Below are 21,426 nucleotides of genomic sequence, written 5' to 3'. Positions count from 1 at the left end.
CCTTTTGTCCTTGTGGCTTAGTGACTACATGGGTTGTCCTTGTACTTTCCAAATTCCAAGTGGGTACACATATCCTAAGCCTAGCTAATACGTTTCATGTTGTGGTACCACTCTACAGTGAATGAGAGACAAATGAAGTTGTTCCTACCCTCTCCAATCTCTGGCCATGGAATTTCCATCTTATTTCCCTTCATTTCCTTACATTAAGACAATAGAGGAAGCATAGATTTCTAACGACCATTTACCATGACAAGGTAAAAGAACAATAAGCAGCAAATGGTTAAAATTAAGGAAAGCACCACATGTGAAAGTGTATGTATCCCCTTTGACATGAGATCATAGTTATAAGAAGCAACTGGTTAATTTAACAAGATAGCCTGGTAAACTAAACTATTGAACCAAGACCTTAACAAAATCAAGTGAAAAAAAGTAGTTTTTTTTCTTTCAAAACTACATCGTTTTAAATTATTTTTTTTAAAAGGTTTTTTTTTTGGAGTTTATTTAAAAAAAAAGAAAAAAACCTTGGATCGGCTTGGGTCTGGTGAGTATGGATAATTAAATGCTGATATCTTCTTCAGATATGCTGATGAATCATGGTGATGTGCATTTGCATCCAACATTGGAGGCTCCAAGCCCATGTTTTTCAGTGGGCATTAGACATTACTTTGGGATGAATTGGTTCTTGGCACTCCCATGTGACAGGTATTAAACAAGGTGATGAAGCTAAAAAGTCGTTGAGATGATGCCAATCTACAAGTAGCATATCACAACATGCTATGACTCCACCACTACTGTCTGCTTTCCTAAAATAACATTGGTATCCAATGTGCAAATTGGTTATGCAGTTAGGGCAATCAGCTCGGGAGTGCCTGAATTTAGTTATTTCATGCCCAAAAATTCAGACAAGTCTTAATTTCCTTTTCCTAAACAAGAAATAATGAGATACACCATTATGGTATCTCTGAAGCCCATGAAGGAACAAAGCTAGGCCAATGAAATAGAAAAATAAGGGCAACCATAAAACAAAAAGGGTTGCATCTTTAATACTGAAGCTCAGCCAATGTGATTTGAGCTCTTTAAGTAAAGCTGCAGTAGGTTAAAGGAAAGGAAATATATGGAGCCAGGCACATAGCCATGAACTCTTGTTTGGATCACAAATCAAAATGGCATGGCAGCAGGTCAAATTAGAGAACTCAATCAGTTCTGCAAAAATAAAATTCTAAGCCAAAGCATATATGGACATACTAGGTTTTATAGCCTAGTGATATTTCTTCCCCTTCAAATAGTGAACTTGCAGCATTTGAATTATAAGGACAGTAGTCTTTACTATACTCAATTGTTTGTCAAAGAAATAAAAAGATGTTTCCTTCCCTTAGCCCCGTCAATGAAACAGTCAATTGCCCATGTGCCCCAGCAGTATCAAATATAAAGTCGAGTGCTTCGACAACTTCTGTCAAACCAGTATAACTTACATGTATATACATCTGGATGCAAGGTGGGTTCCCAACGCAAGAACTTTACAATAAAATCACCAACCTCACAGCAGAGGGCAGGAAGAACAGAAGGTTGCATCGAAAGCCCTTAAGGGAGAGCTCAGGTAATTACAATATCTTTTATCTTATTGCCATCTTTATCTTTTCCATCTCAGTTTTCATACCCAGAACAGAAGCTTTATACTTCATGGAACAAAGAGCTGCTTCAGCCTCGTGCCACAAATTCTTGTAGAACAAAACTTGAGGGTTCTCTTCTTCCTCAAGTTCATAATGTCCTTCCAGAGCCTTCTCATTGACCTACATCACCAACAAAAATGCAAAGATTTGGCTGCTTAGAAATTAATTCTACCCACAAGTTCCAGAAATTGAGATTGGTACCTCAGTAATGTGTTCATTTTTATTGAATCCTCCATTCCTTGCATTTAAAGAATCCAGGAATCTCTCCCTAAAACTAGTAGAACTCATCTGCCTTTCATGCTTATTCTGATGCCCAAGTTCATGCGAAACCATTACAGCCTTTGTCCTTGTTGTTTGAAGTTCCATGTTCGAGCACTGCCGAAGATATTATTCAGGTTCGCAATAAGTAATGATGAAAGGCCAGATGAAATATCTACTGCAGTCAAAAGCAATACCAGACAAATCATAGCACAAAAGGAGAAAAGAAATTCTTCCTTCAACTATAACCCGGAAGAACACAAGTTATTTATCATGGAGAAAGAAGACAGCAATTGACATGAATAAGAAAGTTTTGAGCAGCAATCATATCGGATGTGAGTAATGAAGGTATCAAACAAAAGTCATTCTCAAGAAAATAAAACAGTGAACTTGATTGTTAGTAATAACATAGACCATGTGCCTACATAACTATAGCGACACAACCTTGATACTTCTACAACTAGCAATATACAAAACTTATAACCATTCAAAACCCATTATGAGCCTGAATATGCTAAAAGAAGTTGAGATATAATTTACAGAAGAAAGTGAAGTTCTTCCATCTCCTCAAATCAGATTCACAACTTTTAGAAACCAAAACACCATACCTTGTTTAGATGAGTTGATTTCCTAACACAATATGAAGTGTGAGGATGACTTGATTCAGACATAAGAGTATGTTCTCCAGCCCTGTTTCTGATACACAGAGTAAGATTATGGATAATGCGCTTGATTATATCATGTTCATGCTCATTCAGAGAATCTAAATCATTTGTGCAGTTTTGCATAAGCAATTCTGACAGTTCATTCATTGTTTTAACCACTATTTGAAAATCTAATCTTGGAGGTGAGCACAAAGGCTTAGTTGCACCCCCATATGTTTCACTTAAATCAGTAGAAACACCTTCTCTACAGGACGATGAATCGAAGACATGTTTGCTTGCAAACAACGACACACTAGTTGAACCATTAGGTGCTGTATCCTTGATAGCCTTCCCAAATCCACCAACACATTGCCCAGTCAGAAGCTGGCCACTAGATGTGAAGTAATCTTCCAGAACAGATGGTAGAACCACACAAGATGAGCCATGCATGGAGCTACTGCTGGAGTCAGTGAGTAGCTCATATTCCTTATTAGGAACATGCATGTCACTATAGCAATGTGCCTCAGTAATACTGCTCTGTTCTGAAGAAGATGATCCAGCTGTAGCGGAATGTTGTAGTCTCTGTTCTCTGGAGAATAAACTAACCACAGAAGACGCAGTCTTCTGGAAAGAAAAACAATCATTTCCATCACCTTCATTTCCACAGTAATTTACTTTTTGTTTGTCACTGCTGGGGAAAAAATGAGGCGCAAGAGGATTTAAATAACTGCATGCTTCTTGTTCGCTTTTAAGATGCTGGAAATTATCAGGTACAGAAACTTCACAGCTTGATTGCTCAGCGGCAAGTTTTCCTTTCCAACAAGGAGAATCCAGATCAGAATCATTCTCGTTGATTACTTTAGAAGAATTTTCAATAGGATCACTTTCTTTAATACCAAGGGATTCCAGGGTCAAATCAATAAGAAGACTGGGACAAGTGATTTGCAGCTCAGACTTTGCCATTGACACGGGCTCCATAACCTCATGGGTGACAGGTTTGCCCAATTTTCCTTCTTTGCCTTTATCTGCCAGGACTTTATGATGGAAAACTTCCTTGCTTTTATCCACTTCCAGAGTCAAATCAATAGGAGGACTGGGACAAGTGATTTGCAGCTCAGACTTTGCCATTGGCACGGGCTCCATAACCTCGTTAGTGACAGTTTTGCCCATTTTTCCTTCTTTGCCTTTATCTGTCAGGACTTTATTATGGAAAACTTCCTTGCTTTTATCCACAACAGCATGAGGCTTCTTTAAACTTGCTTGACCATACCCAAGAAAGTTATTTTTGCTAACTCCACCATCTCCATCAGAATCTAGGTTCTCTGACAACACATGATTAAAGGGTAAATAGCCTGGACTAGCTACTGATGGCTCGGAAACTAAAACTGGCAAAGAATTGAAATCTGATGAAGGGGGAACATTCTGTTTGGCTGCATGAAAATCAAGTTGCTGTGATAAGCTTCTCCCAAAATAAGCAATGTTTGTATCACAGGAGCTCCAAGATACTGATGGTGGTAGGTAATTTATCCCGCTTTGAGGATCTTGAAGAATGGCAGAAGAGTTCAAATCTGATGTCGTTGAGAACTTTGAAGAGATTGGCACACTTTGAGAGTCAATTTCCCTAGTTCTTTTAGGTCTGACTTCATGATCATTTAATGAGATCCCAGAGAGTTTTCCGCACAAACTATCAGATGTTTCAGGACTCAGCTTCAATCCTTCAGCAGGAGATCCTGCTGGGAAGATGAATAGCATGTGAACTAAAGCTACCACAAAGATAGTAATTTCATTCATTAATATGCATTCGACATTTATAAAATGTCCAAAAACCTAGTAAAATTGAAAAGATTAAATGAAACTACTTTAGCCAGAAAAGAAGAAATAAACACATACCCACTAGCAATTGAAAAGACTATCAAATTACTTCATCCAATGGGAAAAAAAAAAAAACCATTGATAGAAAATCTACTTTAAGAAGAAAGATTATAGCAGGAAAATGAGCAATAAAGAATAGAGAATCAACAAATAAATCAACCCCTCAATCTCATGCATGGGATGCATTATATTGCACAGAATGGATAATGTTTAACAAGACACGTGGATCTCATTTCACAGTGAAAAGGTTTCAATTTCCTCTGAAAATGAACGCTGCTTTGTTTCTCAAGAAGGATGGGTTGTGCCATGCAAATATGAAAAGTTAGCATGTCAGATACTAGCAGTCAACAACAAGCATTCCATGATCATCCAAAGCACCCGCCTCATCTTTTGGTTTTAACTGATGATGATGTGCATTTTACATCTCATCAGAAAAAACACTACGCAGGTTCTATTCTCTTCAATATACAGGTTCAGCAGGCTAGCGATGCCCAAATGCCAAACTTTGCTAAGCTACTACTGCTATCCCATTGATGTTGAAACCCCATCAGCAACATTTTTATAGCCAATTTCATTGCCAGAATTTCTCAAGAGAAAAAGACACAAGGAAACACTTATGTTCATCACATACAGTTCTACACAGACTATCTTGTCATTTAAATGAACAATCAATCAATTAGTACTTTTGGCATTGTTGAAGCCATTTTAGGAGCTATCAACAATTTATACGGTTTTCCTAATCAAGGAAGTTATTCAAGTTGTCAAAAGAAACAAGAAGTCTGAATTCATGGCCTAATATTAAACATCAAGAGCATTAAATTTATGCTGGAATGAATAGGTTTTTCCTCTTATCCACTTGCAAGTTTCAGAATTTAGCCATAAAGAGTAAACAAGCCATATTCAGTCTTTTTATACAGCATAACTAATATAACAAAATTAAAAAAACATTGACGAGAACTAATTTACACGACTGATTCTCTGCCATGAAATTTAAATCACACCTTGTTTCGTGGAGTCATAATTAAACATTGAAAAACCACCATGCTTATCTTTCCAGTGAAGAATCCCTCGAAGATCACCACTCTTGTGAGCCTCATAGCCAAGTTCAGTGGACTTGGTTACAGGCACAGCATCAAAGTCTGACTTTGACTCAGTAAACAAACCAAAATCGGCTGAACCTTGCAAAACCCCAGATGGGTATTGAGGATAATAAGCAAAGGAGTCGCCTTCTAAACTGAAACTTGAAAAGGACCGATCAAGCATGGAACTGGAAGGGTTAAAGCTTGTATCTTGAAGTGAAGAATCACGGGCAAGACTTGAAAAATCAGCTGAAACTTGCAAAACCCCTGGTGGGTATTGAGGATAAAAAGCAAAGGAGTCACCTTCTACACTGAAACTTGAAAAGGACCGATCAAGCGCAGAATTTGAAGGACTAAAGCTTGAATTATTGGGTTTGCTCAAGGTAAAAGGCCTAGCTAATGGTGATAAACGAGAAAGAGACCCTCTTTTTGTGTCACTGGCCATTGTGTTTCTTGGGTTTTTTTGTACAAGTTGACGATGATGATCGAAACCCCAAGAAAAACACAGAATTTGATAGAATCCACAAAAGGGTTCAAGGAGAATGTGAATTCAAGACAAAACCTTTATACTTTTTAAGAACAAAAACACGAAAAATACGAAAGGAAAGTGAAAGTTTGTGTTGGGGTTTCATGTTTTGGTGGTTTGGGTGGTCGTGGGTTTCTTCCGCGTCTCCGCTCCTTTTCTCTTCTTTGAGACTGTAGGAATTGGAGAGACAAAGGGACACTGGAAATTTTGGTCTCTTGTGAAATTTCTTTTGGTGGCCCAATTTTATTTTTTTCCTGGTATTTTGTTTATTATTATTTTATCAAGGTATTTTGTTTATTTGGTCACTCAATTTTGATCAATGTTCATTTTGGCACCCAATAAAGAAAAGGAATTAGATTGTGACTCATGTAGTTTAACAAAACTAATTTATTTATTGAGAATAAAAAACTAATTTATTACTAATTCTTATGGCTTCATACTTATTTGTGAGTTTGCTTTTTCATGAATTTTATGCTCTATTACAATTAATTTTTTTCTTATTTGAAAAATATATATAAAAAAAATTAGTTAAAATGGGAAATTTGATTAGTAAAGAAGGAAATTTTAGAATAAAAAAACTATTATATTAGATAAAAGGTTAGTGTCCATAAATTCAACCTCTTTTTTGCCAGTGTTGACATATTGTGCACATAGATAAATTAAGAAAGGTAAATTCCAGGATAAATATTAATTAATTAAGGGAATTTTTAATTATTTTGATTATTGTAGGAATTAATTAATTAATTAATTAATTCAACCAAATCACAAGAACTATTGTAACTAATTCAAATAAGGTATTACGATATTGTTGATAAAATCGATACTTAATATGTTGAGCTTTTTATATATTTTCCAATGCTATACAAGCAAATGTTCCAAATAAGATTTCCATATAAAAAATCAATAATTTAAAATTTATGATATCCACACTTTATTATTTATTTATTTATTAATGTATTAGTTTGTCAAAGAACCATCTCAACTCAATAGCTTAAGTAGTTAGATGAGATCCTAAGATATAATTTATATTATTTTCTAACGCGCTCCCTCAAGTGAAAGCTCTTTAAACTTGAAACTTATATAGACTCACATTACTTTATATTTAATTTTTATCAAATAAATGAAGATGATGAGATTTGAGCTCGTGACCGCTTGGTCATCAAGCCTCTGATACCATGTCAAAGAATCATCTCATTTCAAGATATGATTTATATTATTTTCCGACAAGTTTATATAAAAAAATTCAAATAACTTGCATATTATTTTATGACAAAATGTTGCGAATTACTTACATTTTCAACTGTTAAATGTGTCAAAGGGGGCAATTAACTTTTTTAAGAGCTTCATCATTATATATAAATCGAGAGATTTAGCTAATTAAAGATGGGATCGAAGTTAAATATGGAGGCCTTCAACCAAAGTAAATTGAACTTTTGCTTCAAATTTTTGGAAAAAAGAAAAATAATTAATATTAGATAGGTCAATCCAAAGGCAAGGGACAATTTCAATCTGAAAGTTTCTATGTAATTTGTCTTTTATTGTTTTGCAATTCAATACTTGTACAGCACTATTTAACAGGTCAATTTGTAAATTAATTAGCCATAAATTAACATTATTCAGTTTAGATATTTCATATTCAAATTAATATAGTGATTCGTCTTTTTTTTTAAGGACAAATCTATGTTCATTAATTAATTTAATCATGAAAATATCATTAAATATGTACAGGAAGAAAAGACATAATATTCATCATCGTGAAGGAGGCAATCAGCCTATTTTTATATTAATATTTTTTTTATTAAAAAAAAACCATATTGCTGAAATATATTCAGGTATTAACAACACAACTAATTAAGTGTTTAGCATTGTGGAAAGCAATTTTAAAAAATACTTTTTATTTAAAATTGTATCAAAATAGATTTTTTGTCTTTTTTTATTTTGAACATCAAAAACATTAAAAAATACTACAAAAACATCAATTTAATACTTTTAAAGTAAAATATACTTTTAAAACAAACTCAAGAGTAGAAACTATCACCCTCCTAAATAATCACTAAATGACATGGAATTGGTTTAAGTGTTTATATGAACATTAAATCGGGATTATATATTTATTTAATTATTTTATAACATCTTTATCATATAACTTAATTGGTCAACGCATGTCTGTGATCAATGATAGTTCATGGGTTTAGCACAAATAGGAGTAATATTTTATATTATTTAACAGATTACTTGTTGTTTATTTTTTTTTTCTAAAAAATAAGGGATTAGACCTTCTTAAAAAGAAAATAAATATTAGCCTAGGCATGCGGCTCAATAAGGATGTTATGTAATAGGCCCATCCGCGTTGTGCCACTCAAGCTTGCATATCTCGGTTATTTTTTTACTATCTCTTTAGGGTTTTTTTTATCCTTTATTTTTTTTTTCAATTCTATTATTTAATGTAAAATTTTTTATTGAATTTTATCATTAAATATTTTATTGATTGTAAATCAAGTTTTATTTTTTATTTTTTATCATATAATAAAATAAAAGAATTAATTCATCTAAATGGAGTTTATAATCTAGGTTATGGATTTGCAGGTTGACTAGGGTGAATATGACTTGTTTTTTTTTTTCCTTTGATTTTTTTAGTTGGACCTACTGAGTCAATAAGGTTACGTTAGAGCAACTTTTATATTATTTAATTTAAAAATTAGGTTAAGTAAAGAATCAAATCAGGATTTTTCAAGTTTAAATGGTTGAATCAAATTTAATAATAGTATCAAAAAATATAAGACAGTCTAAATATTTTTTTTTATGCTCCAAAGATAAGGATTTGATGATCGTCTCCATTATGGAAGAATTTTAGTCCAAGCCAAAACAATTGTGTGGAAAATAACCTAGTATAATTATTTTTGTTGGATTGTATGTCGTCTATCTAATCTACAAACACATCTGCAACACATTTCCTGTCACAAATTTGCATCCAATTGATTTATTCACAAAAAAATATCTTAAATTGAATGGAAAAGACATAATATTCTTTGTTAAGTACTGTGCAATCAGTCTATCTGTGCATTAATATTTTTTACTAAGAAAAAGGAAATACATTGCTAAAGTATATTAGGTATTTTTTATATATATAATATAGTTATTTAATCAAGATAATTAAGGATTTGATGATCCAAAGCGTGCATCGTGGAAGAATGAAGATCAATGAATACTACAGTACTGCTAGCTAATGGTTTTCCAATACCAGCTAGCTAGGAAAATCTCCTTCTCCTGGGGTTTTAGGGAGATGGGAACAAGATATTTGAACTATTTTTTATGATAACAATTATTTATACAATCCACTTTCTTGCTAGCACTGGGGTCCATACCTCAAATTCCCCGAACCCTACCGCCATTGATGCAATATTCTATACCAATCCAATGGTCAAAACTGTGCGAGAATGACTGGCCTTCTAAAAGAAGGAAACCTGTCTGAAAAACCAGCAAGAAACGAAAAGGAAAAGAGGGGGAATCTCCTGGAAAAAAGTTGAAGCTTATTTTGACAACAAGTGGAGGGTGAGGAACTCCATAGGGAAGTAACTTTGGTGATTGGCCAATCAAATTATTTTATCCTTAGCCGTGAAGTTTTCTAAATTTATTTAAATTCTATAATTCAGGAATCAGCACGCACTTCCTTTGTTGGCCCTCATTAGGGTTTTCATTGATTATAGAAATTTGTTCAGAAAGGGAACCCGGACGTTTATTGAATTAATGGCAATTAATTTAATCATGTTTTATTCACTCATGAAACTCTCTTTCTCTCTCTCTCTCTCATATATATATATATATATATATATATATATATATATATATATATGAGGGAATTGAACTGATGTGAGATTAATAATTTATTCTTTTGTGTTAATGTGTTTTTATATCAAATAATCATATATTTAAAAGTATTTGGTTAAATTAATTGTATATTTAAATTTTGAAAAAGATACTTTTTTAATGTGTCCTTCAATATATATTAATTTAAAAATAGTAACCATAACCACAAATATTATTAAATAAGATTTACTACGTACTGTCTTTGACATTTTAAATATTTTAGACTTTTAAAAAAATTGATATGTTTTTTTTCCCTGTCGAATAAAATAATTATAAAACTTAAAAAAGAATAATGAAAACATATATAAATTATAGTACAAATTAGGACTTGGAATTTGAACTAGAAGGCAGAATTATTTGATATGGACATCTTTTTATACAATGATAGATAATACAGTGGCATGAAAACAAGCGCATGAAGCTAGCTGTTCCATTGAATATATTCCATACCACCAGAACATACCATACCACCAGAACATACAAAGCAACACACAAACTTTTCCATGGCTCACAGATAAGAGGATGAACAATTGATGATACATGCCATCCTCATACAAATAAAATCTCACCTAGATTCTACACACAAGCCTTTCCCAATAGCTACGTACACACTTGGAACTTGAAGATACATATAGCTAGCTAGCTAGCTACATGAGACAGCAGGCATTAACGTTGTCATCGTTAAACATGTTGCTGACCTTGTCGTCTCCCCGGTGGCTCACCGGGATGGTCCCATGCCTGTCTGCAAGGTTGTAGCCATGCTTGTAATAGTTGTAACTCTCTTTGAACTCACTAGTTGTGTCCTTGAAATAGTGATTAGCTGATGTGAAGTACAATGGCGGATTCGGATAGGGCCAGAATTCTGCTCTCTTTCCTGCCCTCCTCACCGCCTTCAGCACCTTGTTTCGATCAACATATCCCACTACAGTTACCTTTTCCATCTCCAAGTCCACCTCCACTGAATCAATACCTGATAATACATAGATAAATTAATGAATGGAATGAAAAATATTAGATACGAATCCAACAAAAAAAAAATTTGTTTTGCCGAAATTGAAGAATGGAATGAAAGATATACCTTTAAGCTTGTAAATGGCATTTTTGACAACTCTTTCACAGCCAGTGCAGCACATCCTGACTTTGAGCTCCACAGTCTAATAAAGCAAAAAGATGAAACACGGTTTAAACACGGTTTGGAGATATTCTGATTTGATGTTGGACCTACATTAAATTGATATAGCTTCAAGATTCTTATGTTCTCTAGGGTTAGGAATATTTGGGAAAGTTGGCCTTTCCATTATTTTTCTATAATGAAACCAAACAGAAGAAGAAACATGTTTCAGTACTTGTTGATTAAGATACCAAATAATTTTTTTTAGACCCTGCTCTTACCGGCTTGAGGATTCCTAACCGGAGTTTTTGAAAATTGTAATTTTTTTTTGAAGTATTTTTAGATCGTTTTAATATATTAATATTAAAAATAAAATTTAAAAAATAAAAAAAATTATTTTAATATATTTTCAAGTGAAAAAAAATTTAAAAAAACATTTGTTGCCATTACTCAAACACCCCCTTAAAGCCAATGTAAATTTTTGTTCTTAAAAAAAACCCTTAATATATATATATATATAAAAAAAAAAAAATAAGGGCAGTATTTTTTTCCCCATTATATATATGTTGGAAGAGGGAGTTCTAACTTACAATAATTAAAAGATATATGCAAATTATTCACCAAAAATACTATCCATATCATTTTTCTAAAATCCATGTATAAATACCAAGCAAAATGGGGTTATAAGATCCAAAAGTCATTTTTCCTCTCACCTATTTTCTCACATATAGAACAAACTAGACTCTTTTTCTTTTTTGTCTATGCCTCTCCCTAATGAAACAAAAAAAAAGAGGAGTTTTCCACCATGCACTAGCTAGTACGTAATAAAACAAGAGACAAAAAGAAGAAGAAAAATGATTTCATCTAGGCAGAAAAAGAACCCTTGTATTTTCTCTCTTGCTTGGCAAGTTGAACGAGAAGATTAAGGTGATGAAAGCCGAAGCAATATATAGAAGATACCTTGATTGCTAAGAAACAAGAAAAAGAAAAACTAGTTGAAGGAGGAGATGAAAGCGAACCTGCAAAGAAAGTGGTCTCCCCTTAGGCATGTTGTGTTTGATATTTTCGAACCTCGTGCGGTACTCTTCTCGAAAGTAAATTTAAAGTAAGATCAGTAAGCAATGGAATTAGATAAGAAAGACTTGAATGCTCGCTCTAAGATGGTAGCCATGGCGGTCAATATATATATAGGGTTCCCCTTCAATACATAAAGCTAGCGAAGGAAATTGAAGGGGAGAGTTAAACTAGCTAGAAAGACAAGCTAGACCCAAGAAGATATTCCTTTGTGGGTATTGGCATCGCTTCCTTCAAGGTTCTATTCCATCGGCATGCATGCGATATATTCCATTTGCTAGTTTTCTTGCGCTTAAATTCAATGGAATTTGGAAAATGTGGTCTCTTCCAAAATAATTAAAACAATAAAAAACAATTCTTTTAGAGAAGGGAATGGTATCTTAATCTCCCTCTCACATGAATTATTTATACTTGATGTGTGGGTCAAGAGCTTCCGATGACATAGACGAAGAGGAATATATATCATGACTCATATGTGATACGGATTGGATGGGCTTAAGGAAAGAAAGCTGGGTTTTGATGCCAAGTGATGATCAACACATATATTCTACCATATTCTTCCTTTCTCCACCATCTATACACAAAGCCTCGCAAAGTTACAGTTCCATGAGTATTTTCAATTTAAAGAGTATATTAAAAAATAATATAAATTATAATATGAGATTTCATCTAACAGCATATCTCAATCCAATAGCTTAAATTGTTAAGTGAGGTTTCATGATATGATTTATATTATTTTTTAACATACCTCCTCAAGTGAAAGTCTTTTAGACTTGAAACTTGTATAAACTCACATTATCTTATGTTCATTTTTTATCAAATAAATAGGGATGGGGAGATTCGAACTCGTGACCGCTTGGTTATCAAGGCTCTGATACCATGTTAAAGAACCAATTTAACCTAAAAGCTTAAACTATTAGGTAAAATCTCAAGATATGATTTATATTATTCTCTAACAATAATAAATTATAAATTCATCTCTCTCGTATTGCATTATAAATTAGATACTAATCTTTCTGGTTTCAGAAAATTAATTAGTTAGTTAGTTCATTGACCCGTGTTGATTAATTATTCTTAATATCATTTTATTTAAGAAACTAATTATTAGTCACCTCATACCAATCTTAAACAGGCTTACTAATTAATATTATCTTGTTTCAAAATATACATATATATGTTTCAAAATATACATATATATGTTTCAAAATAAATTTTTGTAGAAGCTTAATATTTAAGAAAGTAAAAGGAATATTTTGGGTTGATATTTATATTTTTTTTAATGAATACAATGGTATTTATACTTATTTGTACGTCAATTAGGTAGGAGCATCATATACTAAATTAACAATAAATAATAAATATACTGTTATTCCCATCACAACCACCGAATCCTAACAAATTATGGTATTATTCCAGCAATCACACTAACGTATTATTCCAGCAATCACACTAACCATAAAACCAAAAAATGAAAGAGGGAAAATGAAGAAAAAGGAAAATTAATTGTTTCGTTGTGGGTAGGGATAACACTTTAACATGAAACAGATAGATACCGACATCACTCTTTACTTGATAAATATAAATATTATCAAACTCAATTTAAAATTTACCAGAACATAACTTAAAATATATATTTATATTATGTAGATATATTTAAAAAATATTTAGATTTTTTTAATACAATATATATATATATATATATATATATATATATATATAGACACACACACAAACTTCAAATATATATTAGCAATTTTATTTTTTATTTAATAATATATATCTTAAAATTGATAAATATTTTATAAATATTTAAATTTTGTACTCAATAAATAATTAATGAATAAGGTATAAATATCAAAAAATCGGATAAAGATATTAGTAAGGTAAGGTGCATAATTATATATTGTCCATATATACTTAACTAAATAAAATATAATATTTCACCATGCTATATATAATAAGGGAAATCTGACAATAAAAAGGGATATGGATTAAAAAAGAAAAAAAAAAAACTATGACCACCGAAACCCATTGTAAATTATCCATATACAACATCGGTGTGTTTTTAGTTAGTCCCTATACCCTTTCAAATCTTTTAATCTAGAATTTGTACTTTCAATTTTATTGATTTGATCCCTATATATATATCATTAACTGACATTTCCATTCAATTTAGTTAGTCCCTATAGGCATATGCTAGCTATTTACTCACGAGTTTAGACGAAATGGCCAATTTAGTAACAGAATGTAACACCATTTACTGAAAGCAAAGAAATTGTTCTGATCAATTTTAAAGTAAAGAGCTTAATTTAACCACATGTGCAAAGTAGAGGGACCAAGTTATCTACTTTTTTTCTCAAATGTAGTAGAAAATTCTCAGAATACCTTGTTAACATTGGAATCGGAGTGTCTGATAAGAAACAATACCGTGTGGACATTTATTGGAAGATTACTGACATAATTTTTATTCTCACTTAATGGAAGGTTTGATGCTGCCATGGATCCTTCACCTCTTTTGTCTATAATAGTATTTCTCTTGATATTTATTTCAAAAGAGAAAATTCTTGTTCCTCGAACAAGGGTTTCAAAAAACATAATCGAATGTATGTTTTTAAATAATTTTATTTCAAAAGAGATAATATGATGCCTGCCTGGCTACTTGCAAGTGTATTCCTAGGCAGGCAGAGAACAATAGGCATACCTAAAAGTTATTATGGAGGAGGTTCTCGATTCTTAACATCAAATTGCAAGTGGGCTGCAGCACTAGGGGCTAATATTTAAGCTATATCGATCATAGAATCCAAGAATTAGGCAGCATGGCCCTTAAATTCACGAGCTAGGAGAAATTCACCTCCCAAACCAAACCTTCTTAAGAGCTAAATCTCATGATGAATAACCCCACCTTGGAGGGTTTTTGCTTTGCCGATGTGTCGTTAGACATTAGGAAACATTCTTGTTCAAAGACAGATTTTGTGGCATGCACTGCAATTGCGTCTTAGTGTAGCCAGAGTTTGATACAAACTTAAGCACTCCATCTTATTTTTGTCCTAAAATATCCAGTCCCTTGCCTTATACAGTTCCAGTCCTTCCTCCGACAATGGTAGCCCATCGCACAAGCCATTTTTAAAAATTTGGCGATGGAAGTTGAGCCGAGGAGGGCTACATGGTGCAAGAGAAGAACCTCAGGTATGAGAAATTGTAATGATCAGATTGTTTCTGTGGAAGAATTTGTTGTTACTAATTAAGATATCATTTGTGTATATGATATCTTCGTTTAAAATATACATGCTCACCAACCACTCTTTACAGCCATATTATATTGTGTGATCATCCACTATAATTAATATTTCATGGAAGCTGCACTCTCAAAGCACACTGCAAGCCAAATGGCTGGCCGGGTCATAGTACAGAAGGGATCCCTCCTGTCAGTTCTTCCCCAAATTACAATTTGGCTTTTTTTATATATATATAATTATTCTCTTGAAGTTCCAATTTGATTTTAATCTCTCTCTTCAGTGATTTTCTTACTAAGTTTTCAGTATTTTCATATTTTGTGCTTAAATAGCATAGAATGATTCCCCTCAATGTTTGTGATTCTTTTTATCAATTATCACAGCAAATAGCTAGTTAGTATCCAATTGAAACAACTGAAAGGGACGTCGTAGAATAAATCCCGGAGAAGAAATTTTAAAATATTTATCAAAATGTAGTTTTAATTAATAAATTAACAAATTTCTTTTTAAATCATTTTTCATAGCCAATGAGGCTATTCTTTAGGCAGCGCACTAACAACACCCATGTGGCATTACTGACGTAAACTTTAACTAGATCATTCATATTTAATTAATAATGTAAGAATTACTATGAAAATTACTGTCATAAATTCTTCACCAATCCAACTACCAAAAATTCTTAAACCCAACTACAAAGAATACATTAATCATAATGAAAAAATTCGAACAACCAAACAGTGATAAAAAAAATTTGATTTTGAAGAGAGAATTTTGATTTTGATAATCTATCCCACCACAAAAAATATATCTAAGATTTAAAATTAACAAAAAATCAGATCTTAATTTGTATTTTACTAGATTGTTAACCGAACCCTATTAGGACATCTTTAAAGTATGTGCTAAATGAAAAGTAAAAAATATATATAATAATATTAATGTGGCTTTTCAATCTCTTATAAAAATGTTATTTCTATGCATCTTGCAAAAAAGCAAAAACCTTATAAAATAATATTTATTGTAATGACATTTTTTTTACTAGTTATTTTTCTTTTGATTTTTTTTTAAATTTATATTTTTTTGGTTTGTTTTCTATAAGATTATCCTAATCTTAAGACCCATTTCATGAGTTTGATAATTTACCCGGGTTAATTTAGGTGGTTTTTTTAATTGATTTTTTTTTAATTTTATCATTTAATATTAATAAGTTGATTGAGTATTATTTGGGTTGTTTTTAAACCCATCAAGTGAACCGAGTCATATTGAGTTGTTAAAATAGTTATGTATTAAATATATTAAAATACAATTGACTCTTTTAAATATATTTTTATCATTGTAATACACATAAGGTTAAAAAAAACATATTTACATTATTAAAAATCCATATAAAACTTGCCTCCTTTTCCCATGAAAGTCCCCTTTCTACTAATAACATGTCAGTTTCATCAAGCAAAAGACAGTAAATGAAATGAACTAACCAAGAGAATGAACTAACCTCAAGGGATGATCTCGGATGGTCCCGTATATTGAAAGCATTTTTATAAATTTTTAGCAGCAGCTGAGGCGCCAGCAAAATTAGGGACTCGATAGTGAACATGTCTGGGCTTCTAAGCAATGTTTAGGACCTTCATCAAATCCCAAGTTCTCTTTTGGATGTCCATTTCCAAGCTTTGGGGCCATCCTCTGGACTCATCTCCATCTCTCTCTCGTTTCTTGGATATCGGGAGTGGATCAAGGGAGACATGAGAATTTTGATTGGTTTAAATTTTGACTGTGAAGAGAGTTTGTCTGCTGGGTAGTAAATTTTTTATTGGTTTAAAGTTTGATTATGAAGAAAGAGAAGTCATAAATTGAAGAGAGAATGTTTTGGGTGTGGTTTTGTTGTTTTTCTAATATATATATATATATATATATATATATATATATATATAAAATTTTTCATTAACCAGCGATTTTTTTGTTGTTTTCGAAATAATTTAAGTAAAACATAAAATTAAGAATGATCAAGATAATTTCCCCTTAATATATTTATAAAAAATCATTTTCATATACCATTCCTTAAGATTTGAACATTGATAAAAAATAAAAATAAAAAACACCCAAGAAGAAGAAGCTAACAACCAGTATGTGCCTCCTAGAGTCCCAGCTCTATTTCAAATTATTCCATATCATTATATTTGATTAATATTTCAGTACAGAAAAGAAAAACATTAAAAAGATAAAAATATATTTGATTAAAAAGATAAAATAAAAACATAAATAAATTTATTTTTAAAATAAAAATATATTAGTTCAAATAAAAAAAATATAGAAAAACATCTCATTTATTTCAACTATCTTTTTTTTATTTCGAAAAACACGGACAGACCCAAAAACCAAGCAAAGTACTCTTCGCGAAACAATAAAAAAGACAATTTCGTCTCCAGGTTGGGTTTCGCGGAAGGCTTCCGACAAGAACAATAATAAAGCAATTAAGCTGATTTCCAACCAATCGATGTGGGACGTGCTAAAAAGCAGCAAGAAATAACATATCAAGCAAAGAATATTTACAAGTACAGAGAAATCTCCATAAAATCAGATAAGCACTGAGAAATTTTGAGGGCTGCATGTCTCTGTCATCATTATTATGGCAAACCAAGAACATTATCTGGAAAAATTGACAGGAAAGTTGAAATCATTAGCTTATCGACAAAAAAAATCCATGTTTGGAGGCTAAACCATCAACAATGGTGAGAGTAAATTATACAATAGGTGGTGCGCCATGGTCCCCGAGCTTTTCATCTTGAGAGGAAGTTGAATGACACGTGTATTGCACAGATTGAGTAGCTTATCCAGGGTGTGAGAGTAAATTAAAACTAGCTTTTTTAAAATACTTATATATCCATCTTTTTTTTAAGAACTTTAAAGGAATAAGATAAAAATACTGTGAGTAATATAAAAAATAAAATAAATTTCATTTCATTTCATTTCTTCAGATCATGTAAATTCAAATTAAATTTAATTACATAGAAAATTGATTTCAAACAATTTGTTAATAAGTTAAAAAAAATTATTGATAGTAGTCATGAATCCTAATTCAATAAAATAAAATTAAAAAAAAATATTAAGCAATGTATATTTATGGTTGTAAATTTGAGAAAAAAGTGGTAAATTAAAAAAAAAAAGGAAAGGAACAAGACTTCTTTTTTTTTTCTTTTTCTTTTTTTGGCCTTTTGAGGGTTAAAATGTTAATCTCCTCGTCAAAGACCGGGTGGGTTTGTCACTATATGTCCATCACTCACTCTCTCTCTCTCCCCCCATTGAAGAAGTGAAAACAAAGGCAACTCCAATTTTACAACTCATCGAAGAAATGGATAAGGCTTGTAATTAATTTGTTGTCTTCCGAAATGAAAATAAAAAATTGGAATTGTTCTAAACTATTATCCATGAAGTAATTAAAAGAGAGGATATTCTAATCTCTACCGCACAGAACATACATTCAGTACTCTATCAATTTCAAACAAAATCTAATTAATTAATCCAAACATAATAGAATGTATTAAGATTAAAAAAATAAAAAACCATACCAAACCCGAAAACTAAGAGCACTCAAATTACAGAAGAGAACCACTAATTATCATACAAAAACTCAAACAAAAGCTAAGTTAATTAACTCTCAAACTATTAACAAAAGGAGATAAAACCGCAAAGAAAAAGAAAAAGAAAAACGAAGGAATTAAGCATAAACAAAGAGGTGGGTGGTTGCGGTGGGAGAGGAGAACTCCCTGTAAACAATTTCAGTGAAGTCTAGGAGCTAGCTCTATGTAGAGGAGGACGATGATGAGAAGAGGAAGCAAAAGGAAGATTACGTAGAATGAGAAAACGAACCCTTCTTGGAAAAGGTGCATCATTAAACACATGTTCCAAAACCCTAGTCAGAAACGCCATGTACTCCTCCATCAGCTCCGCCACTATTGCCACCAGTATCATCACTTCAAGAATTGCCAGAAGTCCCAAGATTTAGCTCCGCCCCTTCAAAAATATTCTTGAGCTTGACCAAAGAAACAGTATAGAAGGTGAGTATTCGTAGAAAGGAAATTAAAAACAAAGAGGTTCGGCAGTTTAACAGTCAGAATGGTTAGTGGTTTTCTCTAATGATCATTTAAAGTAAGAATTATTGATGTATTAAGCAAAGGAATTGGATTACCACGGAGCCATCAACAAAGCGATTTCCTTTTCTTTGTTCTAGCTGGTCGGCTGTTTCTTACACGTGGATGGATGGATGGATGGATGGATTTCTTTGTGACTTCACCACATGAGCTTGTTTTAAATTCATTAACTTTATGATGATAAATTTTAAATTAAGTAAATATTGAAAAATAAAATAAAAAAAATATAGAAAAAAACATCTTTCTTTACTGTTGATATAAAAAGTGAATGAGATGAGTTTATATCCGATTGTTTTAAATGTATTAGGTAATGATGATAGAAACTATAAATTTTCAAATGATTTTTTTTAATTAAAATTTAAGTTAATTTTAGATCTGTAAAATTAATGAAGATATATATAAATTGACTCAGACACTATATTAATCTAAAAAAACTCTCAAATCAACGAGTCAAATTAAACGTGATAGCTATGATTATATTTATGATTATAATAGGTTTTATATTAATGAACCTAGCACATACAATAATTTCTTTTTATATATTTTTACTGATAAATATGTTTTTATGATGACTCCTATTTATATATTTAAGAAAAATAAAATTGGTTAAAACTAGAAATAATTTATAAACAAATTACTTAGTGTGATTATTCTTGCATAGAATTAGGGATTTAATCAAATCATTTTTTTTAGATAAAATTAGATTTTCATGCTTCGTGTCTTTCACATGTATTTTAATTACTTCACTCAGTTTAAGTGAAAACCTAATTTTACTCGTAATAAATACTTACTGGGTTTCTAATTTTGTCTTGTCCTAGTCAAATGACATGATGTGCTCGGTTAAAAGTAAACTGTTTGTAAAAAAATTGATTTTTTTATTTAAAATTATTTTTTTATATTTTTAAATTATTTTGATATTTTAATGTTAAAAATAATTTTTTAAAAAATATATATTAATTTAATATAGTTTTCAATGAAAAATAATTGTTATAACAATACCAAAAACTACCCTTGCCTGCTTGTATCAATGAACAAGGAGCTGGATAGTTTTTACCTAGATTATGATGTAACTGCAATAGTTATTTTTATTGAATAATAATATCTTGGGATCAATTTATATGTTAATTGAAATTAATTTTTTTAAAATATTTTTAAAAAGAATATTTATTAAAAATTAATAAATTTTTTTATTTAAAATAATAAAATAAAATAAGCAAACCTCTTTGTAACAAAACCAAACTCTTACCTTACACTATTTCTCATGTTTTTAATTTTTGTTTTGAAGTATATAAATGCGACTACTACACCCTAAAAAATTTAGCTTGATATAAACGTAATTAAACATAGAGATTAAACAAGTAATTATCAATGGTAGGATGCAAACCTATTAATTAATGGGGACTTTACATATGTTTTTAATTCCTTGACTTTGACTTCTTACAAATTGAATAAATGTCAGTAATTTACTATCCTGAAGGGTAAACACTTGAATTATTGGTAAAATAACAATCGCCGCCCAAAATATCCAAGTAAAAAAATACAGGAAAAACAATATTGGTCCCGCTCATAGTAGTGAAACTTGATTTAAGGTTAACTCGGTTCAAGTTCCGGTTCAAGGTTCGGTTGATTTGGATTAATTTTTAAAGTTTTTTTAAAATTAAAAAAATATTATTTTAATAAAAAAATTTATAGAAAAAATCAACAATAAAAAGCAGTATTTTAACCAAGTCAATCTCAAATTAAGCAGGTAATCTTGATTTTGCATGTTTGAGAGTGTGGTTTTAGTTGTTTTGTTTTTTACTCGGAAATGCATCAATATAATTTTTTTTTAAAAAAATATTTTTAATATCAGCTAATCAAAATAATTTGAAAACACTAAAAATATATTAATTTAAAATAAAAAAATTTTTTAACTTTTTTTAAAATATAAAAACAAACCAGTTTTAA

General features: G+C 31.1%; 2 protein-coding genes and 1 long non-coding RNA gene across 5 annotated transcripts; all 3 read right to left on the bottom strand.

Annotated features, from left to right (window-relative positions):
• Positions 1-1,283: 1,283 nt before the first annotated feature.
• On the bottom strand, positions 1,284-6,276 carry LOC133668458 (uncharacterized). Of its 3 annotated transcripts, none has more exons than XM_062088325.1 (4): positions 5,446-6,276; positions 2,537-4,335; positions 1,872-2,045; positions 1,284-1,790 (listed from the first exon to the last, which is right to left on the bottom strand). In XM_062088325.1, exons 1-4 carry the CDS (start codon positions 5,966-5,968, stop codon positions 1,614-1,616), a joined length of 2,673 nt encoding a protein of 890 aa, XP_061944309.1. In that variant the 5' UTR covers positions 5,969-6,276; the 3' UTR covers positions 1,284-1,613. The 3 variants fall into 3 exon arrangements, with proteins under 3 accessions (XP_061944309.1, XP_061944318.1, XP_061944325.1); XM_062088334.1 differs by having other exon boundaries at positions 2,537-4,305; XM_062088341.1 differs by having other exon boundaries at positions 2,537-4,302.
• Positions 6,277-10,244: 3,968 nt separating this feature from the next.
• LOC133699870 (heavy metal-associated isoprenylated plant protein 30-like) lies at positions 10,245-12,209 on the bottom strand. Its single transcript, XM_062123378.1, has 3 exons — positions 12,047-12,209; positions 10,995-11,070; positions 10,245-10,886 (listed from the first exon to the last, which is right to left on the bottom strand). The coding sequence occupies exons 1-3, from the start codon at positions 12,074-12,076 to the stop codon at positions 10,564-10,566; spliced, it is 429 nt and encodes a 142-aa protein (XP_061979362.1). The 5' UTR covers positions 12,077-12,209; the 3' UTR covers positions 10,245-10,563.
• A 6,615-nt stretch (positions 12,210-18,824) lies between these two features.
• Positions 18,825-19,623, bottom strand: LOC133681039 (uncharacterized). The gene is made up of 2 exons (XR_009836414.1): positions 19,518-19,623; positions 18,825-19,361 (listed from the first exon to the last, which is right to left on the bottom strand). It is a non-coding gene; the product is annotated as an uncharacterized LOC133681039 (long non-coding RNA).
• Positions 19,624-21,426: the final 1,803 nt, after the last annotated feature.

Source organism: Populus nigra, chromosome 1, assembly GCF_951802175.1.
Source record: "Populus nigra chromosome 1, ddPopNigr1.1, whole genome shotgun sequence".
NCBI classification, from domain to species: domain Eukaryota; kingdom Viridiplantae; phylum Streptophyta; class Magnoliopsida; order Malpighiales; family Salicaceae; genus Populus; species Populus nigra.
Note: the sequence above shows the minus strand (reverse complement) of the source record. Positions and strands in the feature narration are given on the sequence as shown.

Bases quoted from the DNA above. Each gene is read 5' to 3' on its own strand.
- LOC133668458 (XM_062088325.1), bottom strand. From the start codon at position 5,968: ATGGCCAGTGACACAAAAAGAGGGTCTCTTTCTCGTTTATCACCATTA. The intron at 4,336-5,445 runs GTGTGATTTAAA...TCTTTGTGGTAG, and splicing joins TTATGACTCCACGAAACAAG to CTTTAGTTCACATGCTATTC. The intron at 1,791-1,871 runs GTACCAATCTCA...TTGGTGATGTAG, and splicing joins AAAATGAACACATTACTGAG to GTCAATGAGAAGGCTCTGGA.
- LOC133699870 (XM_062123378.1), bottom strand. From the start codon at position 12,076: ATGCCTAAGGGGAGACCACTTTCTTTGCAG. The intron at 11,071-12,046 runs GTTCGCTTTCAT...TTGCTTTATTAG, and splicing joins GGAGACCACTTTCTTTGCAG to ACTGTGGAGCTCAAAGTCAG. The intron at 10,887-10,994 runs GTATATCTTTCA...ATGTATTATCAG, and splicing joins TGCCATTTACAAGCTTAAAG to GTATTGATTCAGTGGAGGTG.